At 46.0% G+C, this 19,665-nt stretch overlaps 1 protein-coding gene across 5 annotated transcripts in view; it reads left to right on the top strand.

Moving 5' to 3' along the window:
* The window catches only part of LOC146010039 (uncharacterized), a 136,500-nt gene that overhangs the window by 1,208 nt on the left and 115,627 nt on the right, over window positions 1–19,665 (top strand). For 4 of the 5 annotated variants that reach the window (XM_083150870.1, XM_083150869.1, XM_083150871.1 and 1 more), the window contains exons 2-6: window positions 4,687–4,839; window positions 10,952–11,143; window positions 11,606–11,729; window positions 14,111–14,208; window positions 14,372–14,519. In XM_083150870.1, the coding sequence (XP_083006996.1) occupies window positions 4,735–4,839; window positions 10,952–11,143; window positions 11,606–11,729; window positions 14,111–14,208; window positions 14,372–14,519 (667 nt within the window). In that variant the 5' untranslated portion in view covers window positions 4,687–4,734. The remainder of the gene's footprint in view (window positions 1–4,686; window positions 4,840–10,951; window positions 11,144–11,605; window positions 11,730–14,110; window positions 14,209–14,371; window positions 14,520–19,665) is intronic. The other variant, XM_083150872.1, reaches the window with a different exon arrangement.

Below are 19,665 nucleotides of genomic sequence, written 5' to 3'. Positions count from 1 at the left end.
GGACGGCTGCCTGGCCATGGCAGTCCCATCCTAACAGGTCAGTGTGTGCTAGGGTGACCAACTCATCCCTTTAATCCGGGACACATATTAATTACACAGGTTCTGTGGCAATTTAAAACCAGGTGAAAGTAATTAATATGTGTAATTAATATGTGTCCCGGATTAAAGGGATGAGTTTGTCACCCTAGTGTGTGCTGAGGGCGACAGGTGCCTTTCACACACACCGGTTATTAGGTGTGCGGTTTTACTTCTCCACCGCCCCCAAACTGATGTCACTGTAGTTTCCACCCTCAAATTTACACAGCACTGGCTCACGGTGACAGTACTCCCAACTATGGCGCCTCCATTTTACAGGTCTTACTGTCGCACTCCATGGAGGACAAGCCAGTTACAGGAGCCCCGCATGGCGGGGCACTCCAAGGTGATCCTTTGCAAGGGGAGTCACTGGGAGAGAGGAGATTCTATAATAGGAGTGGCTGAAGGGGGAGGGTGCCAAAAATGCACACCCTCCCCGCTGAAGCAGGGACTTGGGGCCTTATTCTAGTTCACTCTTAGAGGCAAATTCCTTCTCAAATTTCACTGCAGGTGGGGGAGATGTAACAGGTGCAGATAGAATAACAGCCAGGAAAAATGAAATTGCCACTTACTAAAGACAATTAGACAGTAATCGATTGAGACTCATGATATAATACTATTTATGTGAAAAATATTGGACAGTCTGTCTGTATTTCTCTCTTCTTTTTAATAAATTTCACATATTTTCATTTCTTTATTCACAATTCTATCTGTTAATATTTCACTACATCAAGGATATCAGGTCTCCTTGTTATATGAGACCTTTTTACAAGAATAACATTAAAAGTTAATTTTTATGTTTGAAATGATTTGGTCCTCAGTTCACCCTTGAAGACACTTCTTGCTGCTAGTAATTATCTACTAAGTAATTTTGTGCCAAGTCAAAAGAGCATATTAGGAATAGTTACATTGTGCCATTAATGTGAATGTTGTTTTTTTATATGTGATATATTTTGTTTTATTAAGTCTCACCGGCCAAAAAGTGTCAAAAATTGTTATAATTTTTTATAGTATTTGAACCTCCAAGTAGACTGGATCTTTGAGCACTTTGACCACAGGGTAGTCATTAGCCAGGTAGTATAAAGAATACTGCATGTCTTGTGCTATATTCATCTACAGAAGCCGAGGGCCTGAGGTGGACACTGATTTTTTTTAATCAATGTAAGGATTTAGAGTGTCCTTTTGCGCCGTCTACCTTGTATTTATCATTTTTTGTCTTCAAGAAGGGTTGAGTATCCCTTCTAGACGGCAGCAGGGACAAATATTTCCCTGCGCTTTGTTATATATTTTGTTTAGTTCTTGCAGGAGCACGGATAAATTTCAGAAAGGTACTGGACACCAATTTACATTGAGTATTCCTTCCAGGGGAGATAGCCAGAGGCATGTGGCAGCTAGTGATATTGGTGCTTCGGGCTTCCAGACCGTCGGTTTGACTGTGTCTAAAGCTGTTGGGCAAGATGGTGGCTACCCTCGAGACCTAAAGTATGCTCGGTTCCATTCCTTGGTGTTTCAGTGGAACATTCTGAACTGTTGGTCTGGGGACTCAAAAGCTATGAAGCAGGAGAGGATACTCTTGTCGCAGGAGACACGGGTTTCCCTACAACGGTGGATGGATTTGAACAACCTTCAGTTGGGTCGATCTCTACAGGTCTGGTCCTGGATTGTGGTCATGACAGATGTGAGGCTCAGGGGTTAGGGAGCAGTTGCTCTGCACCTCCAGCTTCAGGGACTCAGATGGAATAATCTTTTCCTATAAATGTACTGGCGCTCAAAGCGATATTGAAGGCGCTTCAACAAGCCGAGGAAGTCTTAACCGGGTTTCCAGTTAAGATCCAATCGGACAATGCCATGGCTGTGGCCTATGTAAACCAACAGGGAGGCACTCGCAGCTGCATGGCTATGCTGGAAGTGTCACAGATTTTCCAATGGGCGGAACGTCATGTTCCGGCTCTGTGCAATTTTCATTCCGGGGATCCGGTATGTGGAGGCAGATTTTCTCAGCAGATCAAAGTTACAGGAAGGAGAGTTGGCCTTACATCGGGAGGTGGTACGGGCTCTGGCGGACCGCTGGGGGCTTCCGGAGGTGGATTGGATGGCCTCCCGTCACAATTGTCAGGTTCCTCTGTTTTTTTCCAGGAGCAGGGATCTGATGGCATGGGCGATGGATGGATGAAAGTGCTTAAGAACTTCAGTCTAGCTTATGTCTTTCCTATGATGGCTCAGTTACTCAAAAGGATAAAGAGACAGAAGACCACGGCCATTCTAGTAGCTCCGGATTGGCACTGAAGGGCTTGGTACTCAGACATACTCCAGCTGTCAGCAGCACCGCCCTGGCGTCTTCACCTTTGTCCAGATCTGTTAAGGCAATGACAATTCTTCCATCACCTAGCTCAGAAAAATTTTAACGGCTTGGCTTTTGTAGCCTCCTTGTTGTGACAGAAGTGGCTTTCGGAGGCTGTGATTCAGACAATGTTGAAAGCCAGAAAATCTGTTTCGTCTGCAAACTATCATAGAGTTTGGAAGATCTACATCAGATGGTGTGAACAACAGAAGGTGCACAATTCCAGATTTAAGTTGTCTAGGTTTCTGGATTTTCTCCAGGCTGGATTTTCTGCTGGATTGAGTCTCGAATCCTTAAAAGTACAAATATCAGCCTTGTCAATTTTCTTTCAGAAGAGGGTGACTCTTCTTCCAGAGGTGCAGAATTTTTCGTCCTCCTGAAGAGGCTAGGAATAGAGACTGGCTGGATGTGGTCTGCGCTTTGTGCAAGACCGATGCATTGCTTGTTCTGTATGAGGTCCATAAGAAAGGTTGTCCGGCTACCAAACAAGCCATTGCAAGATGGTTGAGGTCGGTGATTTGCTTTAGCTTACTCTAAAGTTGGTCGACCAGTTCCGGCTAGGGTCAGCGCTCATACCACAAGGTCAGTTACTTCCTCACGGGCTGTGCATCACGGGGCTTCGGCGGAGCAGTTATGCAAAGCTGCCACCTGGTCCTCTGTTCACACCTTCACCAAATGTTACCGTTTTCATGAGTTTGTGTCGGAGGGCGCTTCATTTGGGCAAGCAGTCTTACGTGCAAAGGACCGACTCTTGATCGTCCAGTGGTTAAGCTGTCACCAGGATTAACAATAGCGAAAAAGAGATTTTTGTAAGAACTTACAGTTCAGATCCCTTTCTCTTAGTCTATCCTGGTGAAGCAGCGATCCCTCCCTTACGCTCAGTAGATATTTACACCTGTTCATGTTATTATAATTTTCATGTTATTTGGTTTATGTTGCTGCATGTTAATATGTTCAGGCGCTGTGCTGAGTAATGTCTCCTAGTGGGCTCTTTAAGTTTTACTGAAGTTTCTAGGATGCAGCAGGGGAGGAGCCGGCCTCTCTTAAAGTCATAGCATAGGTGCTTGGCTCCTACGGACCCTACTATATCCCATGGCTAAGCTGTTTCACCAGGATGGACTCCAAGAAATGGATCTGAAAGATAAGTTCTTACAAAAATCCCGGTACTTATATATTATCTGGGCTCCCATGTTAAATGCACCCCCATTTTTTCATACCCCTACTATCCAACTACGCATGGAGTTGATTTTATATAGTGTGGCGAGCGCAGCGAGCCACCGTGCCCGAAGCGTGGCAAGCGCAGCGGTCTCATAAGAAAAACGGGAGCCCAGATATTACATAAGTACCAAAATCCCTTTATACACTTCTTCTACATCTAAGCAGTGGGTTTGTTCCTTACTTTTTTCAACTTTTAATTTATTGCTGACTTCATTGTTATTCTCATATATAAGATTTATGTTGCAAAAAAAGCACAATTATCATCTCTTTCTCTCTCACTCATGCACAAACACTGAAGGTAGCAGACTAGCTTTCAAAGCTTTTGCTTAGAGCGAGCTTAATAGTAATATATATTTAAACGTTATAATTCTTATAAGGCAAAATGCATCTAAAGATTAACCTGTGCTTCTCAGCAAAAATTGATAAAGCGTTGCCAAATTGCATTGTTCTCCCGGTGGGCCATGAACAAATTGGCATAACTTGGGGCAAACTCAGTGCCCATTACAGTCCCCATAGTCTGCATATAATAGTTACCATTGAAGTATGTTTCTTCCTTGTTGTTCATCTGAGTCAGAAGCCGCTTGACCGCATTTAATTTATTTATCATGTGGATTGTTTAAGTATAGTGATGCGACGTCTGCCCTGGCTAATGTCTAACACAGACTGGCTTGTATATTAGCATTGTGATATAATCCGGACTGTGCCAAAGCAGGCAGCTCCACCCCAGGGAGGAAGGAGGAACTGCAAGGACTTTACAAGGTGCAGGGTGTGAGAATAAACACAACACTATTGTAAATGTTAGTGACCTAGAAAGATACTGAGGTATGTATGATCTTGATGAGACATCGGGGAGAGGAATAATAAAGCAAAAAAAACCCCATACACTTGTTATGCAGAGTTCCTTCGGCAGATTACTTAAACCACTGTGTTTATGGAGATGTTGGCCAAGAGAACTCTTGGAAATGCGCACAAGCAATTATAGCCACAAAAAATGAGCAATTTATGTTACATGTGTCCTGTGTGATGCTTCATGCAATTATATTTACTCCTAGACAAAGATAAGGTGAGGAAACAGAGTGTTTACCAAATATCACGTGAGGATGAGACGTGTCACTGATTCCCTGAGGATGGACAAGGACCAGAGTCACATGACTGAGAGGATACTAAATCTCACCCTGGAGATCATCTACCTGTTGACTGGGGAGGTGAGGAGATCTTGGAGTGTCACTGTGACATCACTTATATCTATAGTAATAATACAGGGACGTGACTGGGGAGGTGAGGGGATCTGGGAGCGTCACTGTGACATCACTTATATCTATAGTAATAATACAGGGACGTGACGGGAGGTGAGGGGATCTGGGAGCGTCACTGTGACATCACTTATATCTATAGTAATAATACAGGGACGTAACTGGGGACGTGAGGGGGTCTGGGAGCATCACTGTGACATCACTTATATCTATAGTAATAATACAGAGACGTGACTGGGGAGGTGAGGGGATCTGTGAGTGTCACTGTGACATCACTTATATCTATAGTAATAATACAGGGACCTGACTGGGGAGGTGAGGGGATCTGGTAGTGTCACTGTGACATCACTTATATCTATAGTAATAATACAGGGACGTGACTGGGGAGGTGAGGGGATCTGGGAGCATAACTGTGACATCACGTATATCTATAGTAATACAGGGACGTGACTGGGGAGGTGAGGGGATCTGTGAGTGTCACTGTGACATTACTTATATCTATAGTAATAATACAGGGACCTGACTGGGGAGGTGAGGGGATCTGGGAGTGTTACTGTGACATCACTTATATCTATAGTAATAATACAGGGACGTGACTGGGGAGGTGAGGGGATCTGGTAGTGTCACTGTGACATCACTTATATCTATAGTAATAATACAGGTGTCACGCTCTTAGAAGCACCAGCTGGAGAGTGACGGAGGCTGGGTGCTTAACGTATGGTGGTTGCATCCACGACAGAAGGGAGTGAAACAAGGAGGATAAAATATAATGAATTTAATGAAGATATTGCAGACAGTGATAATGATGATAAAAACAGTATATGGCAAGTATGCAAATATAAAGTCAATTGTCCAGAAAGTATTATAATAGATGATGAAGCTTGGTCCTTGAAGAATATTGCAATATAATTGAAGAGTGGAATAGAATATAAACCAGAGTAGTAATTAAGGGTTGCAGAAGGAATTGAGGATTGGATGACTTGAAGAACGAATGAAGATTGTATTGCAGATTGGAAGGTTGGATGATTGGAAGAAGGTTGGATGATTGGGTGATGTGGATGATGATTTGAAGATTGGATGATTGGTTGCTGATTGGATGAAGGTTAGTAGATTGGATGATTGGGTGATGTGGATGATGATTTGAAGATAACTGGAGAAGAGGAATCCTTGCAGTTTATGGTCATGGCTGCTGCCAGAGTTAACCTTTGGAAGTGACCGTTGGGAGTATAGCAAGGTGAGACCCCTTTGAGGATCTGACCTCACTGTCCACATAGGCAGTAAGCAGAGTCCGGTGGTACTTGATGCAGTAAACGGCCAGCAGGATCTTCTCCGGGGAAGCTCAGGATTGTAGTGGGGACTACAGAGCCAGGTGAGAGCGGAAGCTCAGGATTGTAGTGGGTACTACAGAGCCAGGTAGGAGCAAAGATGCTACGGGATCGACATCATTGTACTGACTGCTGGACTAGCCTGAGCAGCCAGTACTTACCAGGTGAGCTGTGCTGGGATTGGTCAGGCAATCAGAGAGGGAGGCGGAGCATCGGCCTTTACACAGACCAGGCACAAACACACATGGCGATATGCTACTCATGTCCTGCATGGAGCTGGAGCACAATACACCAGTGTCACCACGCGATGACAACACGGCCACATGTACCCCAGTGGAGCCAGAGACATAGCAGAGGTGAGCACCATGGTTTCTAGTGCACCTAGAGGGTCCAGGACTGGGCACAGTACAGGGATCTTGGGCAAACGCCATGGTGGATGTGACAACAGGGACGTGACTGGGGAGGTGATGGGATCTGGGAGTGTCACTGTGACGTCACTTATATCTATAGTAATAATACAGGGACGTGACTGGGGAGGTGAGGGGATCTGGGAGTGTCACTGTGACATCACTTATATCTACAGTAATAATACAGGGATGTGACGGGGGAGGTGAGGCGATCTAGGAGCGTCACTGTGACATCACTTATATCTATAGTAATAATACAGGGATGTGACGGGGGAGGTGAGGGGATCTAGGAGCGTCACTGTGACATCACTTATATCTATAGTAATAATACAGCAACGTGACTGGGGAGGTGAGGGGATCTGGGAGTGTCACTGTGACATCACTTATATCTATAGTAATAATACAGGGACGTGACTGGGGAGGTGAGGGGATCTGGGAGTGTCACTGTGACGTCATTTATATCTATAGTAATAATACAGGGACGTGACTGGGGAGGTGAGGGGATCTGGGAGTGTCAGTAATATCACGTATATCTATAGTAATAATACAGGGACGTGACTGGGGAGGTGAGGGGATCTGGGAGTGTCACTGTGACATCACTTATATCTATAGTAATAATACAGGGACGTGACGTGACTGGGGAGGTGAGGAGATCTGGGAGCGTCACTGTGACGTCACTTATATCTATAGTAATAATACAGGGACGTGACTGGGGAGGTGAGGGGATCTGGGAGCGTCACTGTGACATCACTTATATCTATAGTAATAATACAGGGACGTGACTGGGGAGGTGAGGGGATCTGGGAGCGTCACTGTGACATCACTTATATCTATAGTAATAATACAGGGACGTGACTGGGGAGGTGAGGGGATCTGGGAGTGTCACTGTGACATCACTTATATCTATAGTAATAATACAGGGACGTGACTGGGGAGGTGAGGGGATCTGGGAGCGTCACTGTGACATCACTTATCTATAATAATAATACAGGGACGTGACTGGGGAGGTGAGGGGATCTGGGAGCGTCAATGTGACATCACTTATATCTATAGTAATAATACAGGGACATGACTGGGGAGGTGAGGGGATCTGGGAGTGTCACTGTGACATCACTTATATCTATAGTAATAATACAGGGACGTGACTAGGGAGGTGAGGGGATCTGGGAGCGTCACTGTGACATCACTTATCTATAGTAATAATACAGGGACCTGACTGGGGAGGTGAGGGGATCTGGGAGTATCACTGTGACATCACTTATATCTATAGTAATAATATAGGGACATGACTGGGGAGGTGAGGGGATCTGGGAGTGTCACAGTGACATCACTTATATCTATAGTAATAATATAGGGACATGACTGGGGAGGTGAGGGGATCTGGGAGTGTCACAGTGACATCACTTATATCTATAGTAGTAATACAGGGGCGTGACTGGGGAGGTGAGGGGATCTGGGAGTGTCACTGTGACATCACTTATATCTATAGTAATAATACAGGGACGTGACTGGGGAAGTGAGGGGATCTGGGAGCGTCACTGTGACATCACTTATCTATAATAATAATAATACAGGGACGTGACTGGGGAGGTGAGGGGATCTGGGAGCGTCACTGTGACATCACTTATATCTATAGTAATAATACAGTGACGTGACTGGGGAGGTGAGGGGATCTGGGAGTGTCACTGTGACATCACTTATATCTATAGTAATAATACAGGGACGTGACTGGGGAGGTGAGGGGATCTGGGAGCGTCACTGTGACATCACTTATCTATAGTAATAATACAGGGACCTGACTGGGGAGGTGAGGGGATCTGGGAGTATCACTGTGACATCACTTATATCTATAGTAATAATATAGGGACATGACTGGGGAGGTGAGGGGATCTGGGGGTGTCACTGTGACGTCACTTATACCTATAGTAATAATACAGGGACATGACTGGGGAGGTGAGGGGATCTGGGAGTGTCACTGTGACATCATTTATATCTATAGTAATAATACAGGGACGTGACTGGGGAGGTGAGGGGATCTGGGAGTGTCACAGTGACATCACTTATATCTATAGTAATAATACAGAGACATGACTGGGGAGGCGAGGGGATCTGGGAGCGTCACTGTGACGTCACTTATATCTATAGTAATAATACAGGGACGTGACTGGGAAGGTGAGGGGATCTGGGAGTGTCACTGTGACATCACTTATATCTATAGTAATAATACAGGGGCGTGACTGGGGAGGTGAGGGGATCTGGGAGTGTCACTGTGACATCACTTATATCTATAGTAATAATACAGGGACGTGACTGGGGAGGTGAGGGGATCTGGGAGCGTCACTGTGACATCACTTATCTATAGTAATAATACAGGGACGTGACTGAGGGGGATGCAGTTAAAATCCCGGCGGTCGGGATCCCGGCGTTCAGAATCCCGACGCCGGAATCCCGACCGCCGAAATCCCGACACATTCTCCCTCCTGGGGTGTCCACGACACCCCTGGAGGGAGAATAAATTAGTGTGCCGAGCGTAGCGAGGCACCGAGCCCGCTGCGTGGCGAGCGCAGCGAGCTCGCAAGGGGGGGCGATCCACGTCCCCCCCTTGTCGGGATTTTGCCTGTCGGGATTCCGGCGTCGGGATTCTGAACGCCGGGATCCCGACCGCCGGGATTCAATACTGAATCCGACTGAGGAGGTGAGGGGATCTGGGAGTATCACTGTGACATCACTTATATCTATAGTAATAATACAGGGACGTGACTGGGGAGGTGAGGGGATCTGGGAGTGTCACTGTGACATCACTTATATCTATAGTAATAATACAGGGACGTGACTGGGGAGGTGAGGGGATCTGGGAGCGTCACTGTGACATCACTTATCTATAGTAATAATACAGGGACCTGACTGGGGAGGTGAGGGGATCTGGGAGTATCACTGTGACATCACTTATATCTATAGTAATAATATAGGGACATGACTGGGGAGGTGAGGGGATCTGGGGGTGTCACTGTGACGTCACTTATACCTATAGTAATAATACAGGGACATGACTGGGGAGGTGAGGGGATCTGGGAGTGTCACTGTGACATCATTTATATCTATAGTAATAATACAGGGACGTGACTGGGGAGGTGAGGGGATCTGGGAGTGTCACAGTGACATCACTTATATCTATAGTAATAATACAGAGACATGACTGGGGAGGCGAGGGGATCTGGGAGCGTCACTGTGACGTCACTTATATCTATAGTAATAATACAGGGACGTGACTGGGAAGGTGAGGGGATCTGGGAGTGTCACTGTGACATCACTTATATCTATAGTAATAATACAGGGGCGTGACTGGGGAGGTGAGGGGATCTGGGAGTGTCACTGTGACATCACTTATATCTATAGTAATAATACAGGGACGTGACTGGGGAGGTGAGGGGATCTGGGAGCGTCACTGTGACATCACTTATCTATAGTAATAATACAGGGACGTGACTGAGGGGGATGCAGTTAAAATCCCGGCGGTCGGGATCCCGGCGTTCAGAATCCCGACGCCGGAATCCCGACCGCCGAAATCCCGACACATTCTCCCTCCTGGGGTGTCCACGACACCCCTGGAGGGAGAATAAATTAGTGTGCCGAGCGTAGCGAGGCACCGAGCCCGCTGCGTGGCGAGCGCAGCGAGCTCGCAAGGGGGGGCGATCCACGTCCCCCCCTTGTCGGGATTTTGCCTGTCGGGATTCCGGCGTCGGGATTCTGAACGCCGGGATCCCGACCGCCGGGATTCAATACTGAATCCGACTGAGGAGGTGAGGGGATCTGGGAGTATCACTGTGACATCACTTATATCTATAGTAATAATACAGGGACGTGACTGGGCAGGTGAGGGGATCTGGGAGTATCACTGTGACATCACTTATATCTATAGTAATAATACAGGGACGTGACTGGGCAGGTGAGGGGATCTGGGAGTATCACTGTGACATCACTTGTATCTATAGTAATAATACAGGGACGTGACTGGGCAGGTGAGGGGATCTGGGAGTGACACTGACATCACTTATATCTATAGTAATAATACAGGGACGTGACTGGGCAGGTGAGGGGATCTGGGAGTGTCACTGTGACATCACTTGTATCTATAGTAATAATACAGGGACGTGACTGGGCAGGTGAGGGGATCTGGGAGTATCACTTATATCTATAGTAATAATACAGGGACGTGACTGGGGAGGTGAGGGGATCTGGGAGTATCACTGTGACATCACTTGTATCTATAGTAATAGTACAGGGAGGGGAGCTGTGAGTATATGCATTGCAAGTGTGTTTTCCAATACACAGGATTACACAGTAACGAAGATGAAATCTGGAGAGCATAAGATACCCATTTGCTGTCCCCTTGGGTTAGAAGGACTGAGCAGGACCCAGAGCCCCATCAAGTTGCCTTCACCTCACTCACTGATACATGAGAGAGACAATGAGCAGAAGATACTGGAACTCACCAACAAGATTAATCAACTGCTGACCAGAGAGGTGACTGCTGGGAATGGGGCATTATACAGTAACACCGGGGATGTGACCGAGAGGTGACTGCTGGGAATGGGGCATTATACAGTAACACCGGGGGATGTGACCGGAGAGGTGACTGCTGGGAATGGGACGTTATACAGTAACACCGGGGGATGTGACAGGAGAGGTGACTGCTGGGAATGGGGCATTATACAGTAACACCGGGGGATGAGACCAGAGAGGTAAATGCTGGGAATGGGGCATTATACAGTAACACTGGGGGATGTGACTGGAGAGGTGACTGCTGGGAATGGGACATTATACAGTAACACCGGGGGATGTGACCGGAGAGGTGACTGCTGGGAATGGGGCATTATACAGTAACACTGGGGGATGTGACTGGAGAGGTGACTGCTAGGAATGGGACATTATACAGTAACACCGGGGGATGTGTCTGGGTGATGACTGTATTACTGTGTGTGTCAGGTTCCTATAAGGTGTCAGGATGTCACTGTCTATCTCTCAATGAAGGAGTGGGAGTATATAGAGGAACACGAGGATTTGTACAAGGATGTGATGATGGAGAATCACCGTCCCCTCACATCACTGGGTAAGAAGATACTTAAATTGTACAGAGGTCAGCAGGTGTGGTGATCAGCCATATTCATACAAATACAATGTCCTCAGTTACTGCGTGTCTCCTACAGATGGCCCCAGTAACAGAGATACCCCAGAGAGATGTCCCCGTCCTCTGCATTCCCAGGATAATCACATATATACCATGTCCTCAGTCACTGTGTGTCTCCTACAGATGGGCCCAGTGACAGAGATACCCCAGAGAGATGTCCCCGTCCTCTGCATTCCCAGGATAATCACATATATACCATGTCCTCAGTCACTGCGTGTCTCCTACAGATGGCCCCAGTAACAGAGATACCCCAGAGAGATGTCCCTGTCCTCTGTATTCCCAGGATAATCACATATATACCATGTCCTCAGTCACTGCGTGTCACCTACAGATGGGCCCAGTAACAGAGATAACCCAGAGAGATGTCCCCGTCCTCTGTATTCCCAGGATAATCACATATATACCTTGTCCTCAGTCACTGCGTGTCTCCTACAGATGGACCCAGTAACAGAGATACCCCAGATAGATGTCCCCGTCCTCTGTATTCCCAGGATAATCACATATATACCATGTCCTCAGTCACTGCGTGTCTCCTACAGATGGGCCAGTAACAGAGATACCCCAGAGAGATGTCCCCGTCCTCTGTATTTCAAGGATAATCACATATATACCATGTCCTCAGTCACTGTGTGTCTCCTACAGATGGGCCCAGTAACAGAGATCCCCCAGAGAGATGTCCCCGTCCTCTGTATTCCCAGGATAATCACATATATATCATGTCCTCAGTCACTGTGTGTCTCCTACAGATAGACCCAGTAACAGAGATCCCCCAGAGAGATGTCCCCGTCCTCTGTATTCCCAGGATAATCACATATATATCATGTCCTCAGTCACTGTGTGTCTCCTACAGATGGGCCCAGTAACAGGAATACCCCAGAGAGATGTCCCCGTCCTCTGTATTCCCAGGATAATCACATATATACCATGTCCTCAGTCACTGCGTGTCTCCTACAGATGGACCCAGTAACAGAGATACCCCAGATAGATGTCCCCGTCCTCTGTATTCCCAGGATAATCACATATATACCATGTCCTCAGTCACTGCGTGTCTCCTACAGATGGGCCAGTAACAGAGATACCCCAGAGAGATGTCCCCGTCCTCTGTATTCCCAGGATAATCACATATATACCATGTCCTCAGTCACTGCGTGTCTCCTACAGATGGACCCAGTAACAGAGATACCCCAGATAGATGTCCCCGTCCTCTGTATTCCCAGGATAATCACATATATACCATGTCCTCAGTCACTGCGTGTCTCCTACAGATGGGCCAGTAACAGAGATACCCCAGAGAGATGTCCCCGTCCTCTGTATTCCCAGGATAATCACATATATATCATGTCCTCAGTCACTGTGTGTCTCCTACAGATAGACCCAGTAACAGAGATCCCCCAGAGAGATGTCCCCGTCCTCTGTATTCCCAGGATAATCACATATATATCATGTCCTCAGTCACTGTGTGTCTCCTACAGATGGGCCCAGTAACAGGAATACCCCAGAGAGATGTCCCCGTCCTCTGTATTCCCAGGATAATCACATATATACCATGTCCTCAGTCACTGCGTGTCTCCTACAGATGGACCCAGTAACAGAGATACCCCAGATAGATGTCCCCGTCCTCTGTATTCCCAGGATAATCACATATATACCATGTCCTCAGTCACTGCGTGTCTCCTACAGATGGGCCAGTAACAGAGATACCCCAGAGAGATGTCCCCGTCCTCTGTATTTCCAGGATAATCACATATATACCATGTCCTCAGTCACTTCGTGTCTCCTACAGATGGGCCCAGCAACAGAGATACCCCAGAAAGATGTCCCCGTCCCCTGTATTCCCAGTATAATCACATATATACCATGTCCTCAGTCACTGTGTGTCTCCTACAGATGGGCCCAGTAACAGAGATACCCCAGAAAGATGTCCCCGTCCCCTGTATTCGCAGTATAATCACATATATACCATGTCCTCAGTCACTGTGTGTCTCCTACAGATGGGCCCAGTAACAGAGATCCCCCAGAGAGATGTCCCCGTCCCCTGTATTCCCAGTATAATCACATATATACCATGTCCTCAGTCACTGTGTGTCTCCTACAGATGGGCCCAGTAACAGAGATACCCCAGAGAGATGTCCCCGTCCTCTGTATTCCCAGGATAATCACATATATACCATGTCCTCCGTCACTGTGTGTTTCCTACAGATGGGCCCAGTAACAGAGATACCCCAGAGAGATGTCCCTGTCCTCTGTATTCCCAGGATAATCACATATATACCATGTCCTCAGTCACTGTGTGTCTCCTACAGATGGGCCTAGTAACAGAGATACCCCAGAGAGATGTCCCCGTCCTCTGTATTCCCTGCACTGTACTGAGGAGACTCACAGGACCCCACAGGAGGATCAGGTAGGTGAGATTTAGGGTGACTGTCACTATATGAATTGCAGCAATTGTGTGTGTGTGTGTGTGTTTGTCTAATACACTGATATTCTGCTGTATACAATAATATTCTACTGTGTAACCTCAATAACATGAAACATTACTGATGTGTTATTTTGTTTACGTTCAGTGTGAAGATTTGACTGATATTAGGGTAGAAGATACAAAGGGAGAAGAGATGTATCTGACTGATATGAGGGCAGAAGAGACTGAAGATACATATATGAAGGGTGACCAGCAGTGTAATGAGGAGGAAATCCCTACAGATATCAGCACAGGTGAGGAATACTTGGTTAATACATTTTTTGGTGTTTCTCCTCCTCACACTCTCTGGTGTATCTCATACATCAGGAGACATCAGCCGCTATTATACTCCTGCTCTCCCCTCACATCATGTCACTGTGTGTTACCAGCCCCGAGATCTGACCAGTCTCCTCCCCGCACTCTCTGGTGTATCTCATACATCAGGTGCCATCAGCCCCTATTATACTCCTGCTCTCCTCCTCACATCATGTCACTGTGTGTTACCAGCCCCGAGATCTGACCAGTCTCCTCCCCACACTCTCTGGTGTATCTCATACATCAGGTGCCATCAGCCCCTATTATACTCCTGCTCTCCCCCTCACATCATGTCACTTTGTGTTACCAGCCCAGACATCTGACCAGTCTCCTCCCCACACTCTCTGGTGTATCTCATACATCAGGAGCCATCAGCCCCTATTATACTCCTGCTTTCCTTCTCACATCCTGTCACTGTGTGTTACCAGCCCAGAGATCTGACCAGTCTCCTCCCCACACTCTCTGGTGTATCTCATACATCAGGAGCCATCAGCCCCTATTATACTCCTACTATCTGCCTCACATCATGTCACTGTGTGTTACCAGCCCAGAGATCTGAACAGTCTCCTCTCTGCACTCTCTGGTGTATCTCATACATCAGGATCCATCAGCCCCTATTATACTCACTGTGTGTTACCAGCCCAGAGATTTGACCAGTTTCCTTCTCACACTCACTGGTGTATCTCATACATCAGGATCCATCAGCCCCTATTATACTCCTGCTCTCCTCACATCATGTCACTGTATGTTACCAGCCCAGAGATCTGACCAGTCTCCTCCCCACACTCTCTGTTGTATCTCATACATCAGGAGCCATCAGCCCCTATTATACTCCTGCTCTCCCCTCACATCATGTCACTGTGTGTTACCAGCCCAGAGATCTGACCAGTCTGCTCCCCACACTCTCTGGTGTACCTCATACATCAGGAGCCATCAGCCCCTATTATACTCCTGCTCTCCTCACATCATGTCACTGTGTGTTACCAGCCCAGAGATCTGACCAGTCTCCTCCCCACACTCTCTGGTGTATCTCATACATCAGGAGCTATCAGCCCCTATTATACTCCTGCTCTCCCCCTCACATCATGTCACTGTGTGTTACCTGCCCAGAGATCTTACCAGTCTCCTCTCCGCACTCTCTGGTGTATCTCATACATCAGGAGCCATCAGCCCCTATTATACTCACTGTGTGTTACCAGCCCAGAGAACTGACAAGTCTCCTCCCCACACTCTCTGTTGTATCTCATACATCAGGAGCCATCAGCCCCTATTATACTCCTGCTCTCCCCTCACATCATGTCACTGTGTGTTACCAGCCCAGAGATCTGACCAGTCTCCTCCCCACACTCTCTGGTGTATCTCATACATCAGGAGCCATCAGCCCCTATTATACTCCTGCTCTCCCCTCACATCATGTCACTGTGTATTACCAGCCCAGAGATCTGACCAGTCTCCTCCCCACACTCTCTGTTGTATCTCATACATCAGGAGCCATCAGCCCCTATTATACTCCTGCTCTCCCCTCACATCATGTCACTGTATGTTACCAGCCCAGAGATCTGACCAGTCTCCTCCCAGCACTCTCTGGTGTATCTCCTACATCAGGAGCCATCAGCCCCTATTATACTCCTGCTCTCCACCTTCATTCCACCCAATATTAGTATTATCTTATTGAGACCACATAAAGGAGAGACAAAACAGAAAAAGGGGGGGGAAGCAGCGCTGACTATGTGAATGGTGTGTGGTAAGGATTGGACTGATTGTACAATTTAAAAACAATACAATCAGTCCAATCCTTACCACACACCATTCACATAGTCAGCGCTGCTTCCCCCCCCTTTTTCAGTTTTGTATGGCATCGTTCGGGTCTCACAAACCCGACATCCATTAGCAGCTGCTAGTGAACCAACACAGGTCACAGCGCCACCTTTCCCCCCTTCCTTCCTTGTGGAGGAATACATCCCACATAAAGGAGAGATCCTGCATTACTGAGGGGAGATGGTCACATCGAGGACACCTGTTTCCGCCTCACGGAGGGGACATGGTCACATGCAGGGGTTTTGCCTAGCACTGACAGTGCCCTAGGCTGCCCCTAATTCCTCTCTTGTCCCCGTTATATCCCCTTTCTATGCCGCATGCACATATGCAGTATGAGTAGGACATACCCCCTCTCTGGTATATCGGGACAGGTGGGGGGTATGCGTCTCACATCCTATCACTGTGTGCGATCAGCCAACAAAACTAACATCTCACAGTCTCTACGTAGCACAAAATAAGGGAGAACCGTACAATCAACAATAAGCAATATATACCCGGGGTACGCAAATGCGCAGGGGTGCCACGTGTACAGTGCAGGACCAAGCTATGTATGGCCAATGTGATAGGCGGAACCAGTGCTGGTGGCTACCAATCATAATGCATGTGAACAAACAGAAGAGCAGCCCCGGTCCTCCTCCACCGAACTGACCCCAAGGGAGAGTCTCTATAATATAATAGATGCAGCTGAATTATATAATAAGAAACTTGTGACAACAGAATCCGACCCTATGTCCTGGTCTCCATGTTTGGTGGAGTTGCCCAATGTAGCCATGCCATCTGTGGTTTAGTCTGCACAGTGATACGTATGTACAGTGGTTGTAGCATATTGGTATTGATTCAGTTAATAATGTCCCCAATGGATGTGATTTATGTGTTTCACACAGATGGAGGCACAAGCAGGAACACCTTTGGGGGACATCTCAGTCTGTTTCCAGATGATAAAATAGAAGAGAAGAACATTACACAAGCTGTTACAGGAGACCATCCTGTGCCCATCATTACACGGCCAGTACTGTACAGAGCAGATGCATCACCTGGTCCGTCTCACCATGACGAGTGTCCTCCTTGTAATTCAGGCAATGTGACACACAGTACAGGTCATAGACGTGATTCAGTATGTCAGTGCTCCGAGTGTGACAAATGTTTATCAAGTCAGTACCACTTTGCAAAACATCAGAGGATTCACACGGGGTTGATGCCGTTTATGTGTCCTCAGTGTGGGAAATGTTTTGCACATAAATCCACTTTTGCAAAACATCAGAGAACTCACACATGTGAGAAGCCATTTTCATGTTCTGAGTGTGGGAAATGTTGTACACATAAATCTGTTCTTGTTACACATCAGAAAACTCACACAGGTGATAAACCATTGTCATGTTCTGAGTGTGGGAAATGTTTTACATATAAATCACATCTTATCATACATGAGAGAACTCACACAGGTGAGAAGCCATTTTCATGTTCTGAGTGTGGGAAATGTTTTACATATAAATCACATCTTATCATACATCAGAGAACTCACACAGGTGAGAAGCCATTTTCATGTACTGAGTGTGGGAAATGTTTTACACATAAATCAACTCTTGTTACACATCTGCAAACTCACACAGGTGAAAAACCATTTTCATGTTTTGAGTGTGGGAAATGTTTTTCACATAAATTTACTCTTGTTACACATCAGAGAATTCACACAGGCGAAAACTCATTTTCATGTTCTGAGTGTGGGAAATGTTTTACATATAAATCGGCTCTTGTTAGACATCAGAAAACTCACACAGGCGATAAACCATTTTCTTGTTCTGAGTGTGGGAAATGTTTTACACGTAAATCACATCTTGTTAAACATCAGAGAACTCACACAGGTGAGAAGCCATTTTCATGTTCTCACTGTGGGAATTGTTTTACACAGAAATCGGGTCTTGTTAGACATCAGAAAACTCACAGGTGATAAACCATTTTCATGTTCTGAGTGTGTAAAATGTTTTTACACATAAATCACATTTAGTTATACATGAAAGAACTCACACAGGAGAAAATCATTTTCATGTTCTGAATGTGGGAAATGTTATACACAGAAATCAGATCTCGTTACACATTTAAAAACCTCACACAGGTGATAAACCATTTTCATGTTCTGAGTGTTGGAAATGTTTTCTTTCTGAAATCAGAACTTATTATACCTGAGAGACATAACACAGGTGAAAAACCTTTTGCATGTTCTGAGTGTGGGAAAAGTTTTTCCCAAAAATCAAATCTCGTTAAACACCAGAGACTTCACTCATGACACTCAACAGGTTGCGGCTCTGTTGTTAATATTCTTTTTTGAATGTCAATGCTAAAATTGATCATGAATACATTTAAAATGTGCGTACTTAATATGTCAGATGTGTCCTTGTATATCTTTGCTGCAGTCATCCCCTCTTGGCACAATGCAATGTGACTAGGACACCGGAGACTGTGCTTCTATATTTATGTGACTGAGGCCCTGAAACTGTATACGATATAGCAGCTGCAGCTTATTTCCCAATACCAGTTCTGTTCTGCTCCGTATACAGACCCAGTCATGTACAATATACATGTTCTATCACAATCATCAGTCTCCTCACGTGACTAAAGCTGTGTACACATGGGGCGATTCTGGCTACTGATGGAAGGATGTAATTTGAGCACCCGGAGTTTTCAGTACTTGGACATTACACGACACAGTTACGCTGACCGTCAGGAGAAGTTCGAGATGTGTTTTTTAATTGCTTTACAGTCCTCATATTTTTACTATAAGATACTGTTCCTTCACTCCCATAAAGGAGTGCTTAGTACAAAAAACATACATATTCATATACAACACACCCCTAAGGTGGGGTTAACAATTAAAACTTTGGTTCGACGTAAGAAACGTAGGAATACATAGGATAAATGGTATCTTCTTACATCATTATAGGAGTGAACCTCTATAGACTGGGAGTAGTTTCTATACTACGCTAAGTATCACAGTCAACTCCCATAGAATGTATAGATCCTTCTAGAAACCTTGCCTTATAAGGAAATGTATATTCTTTTCCCCCCAATGTGTCTATTCTGCAGTCGTGGCATTTACTCCACATCTGTTTTGAATCTATAATAATTGGTGGTCTCAGGAAAAATAGAGACTTATACAGAACATACATTCATATTAACTGTTTCAACTCCTTGAAGATAGAACCATACATTTGTTCTAATTCTTATACTACATTATCCTTAATACTTTGTACTTAAAGGAATTTTCAAATT

The sequence above is a fragment of the Crinia signifera genome, chromosome 6, assembly GCF_055691185.1.
Source record: "Crinia signifera chromosome 6, ASM5569118v1, whole genome shotgun sequence".
NCBI classification, from domain to species: domain Eukaryota; kingdom Metazoa; phylum Chordata; class Amphibia; order Anura; family Myobatrachidae; genus Crinia; species Crinia signifera.
Note: the sequence above shows the minus strand (reverse complement) of the source record. Positions and strands in the feature narration are given on the sequence as shown.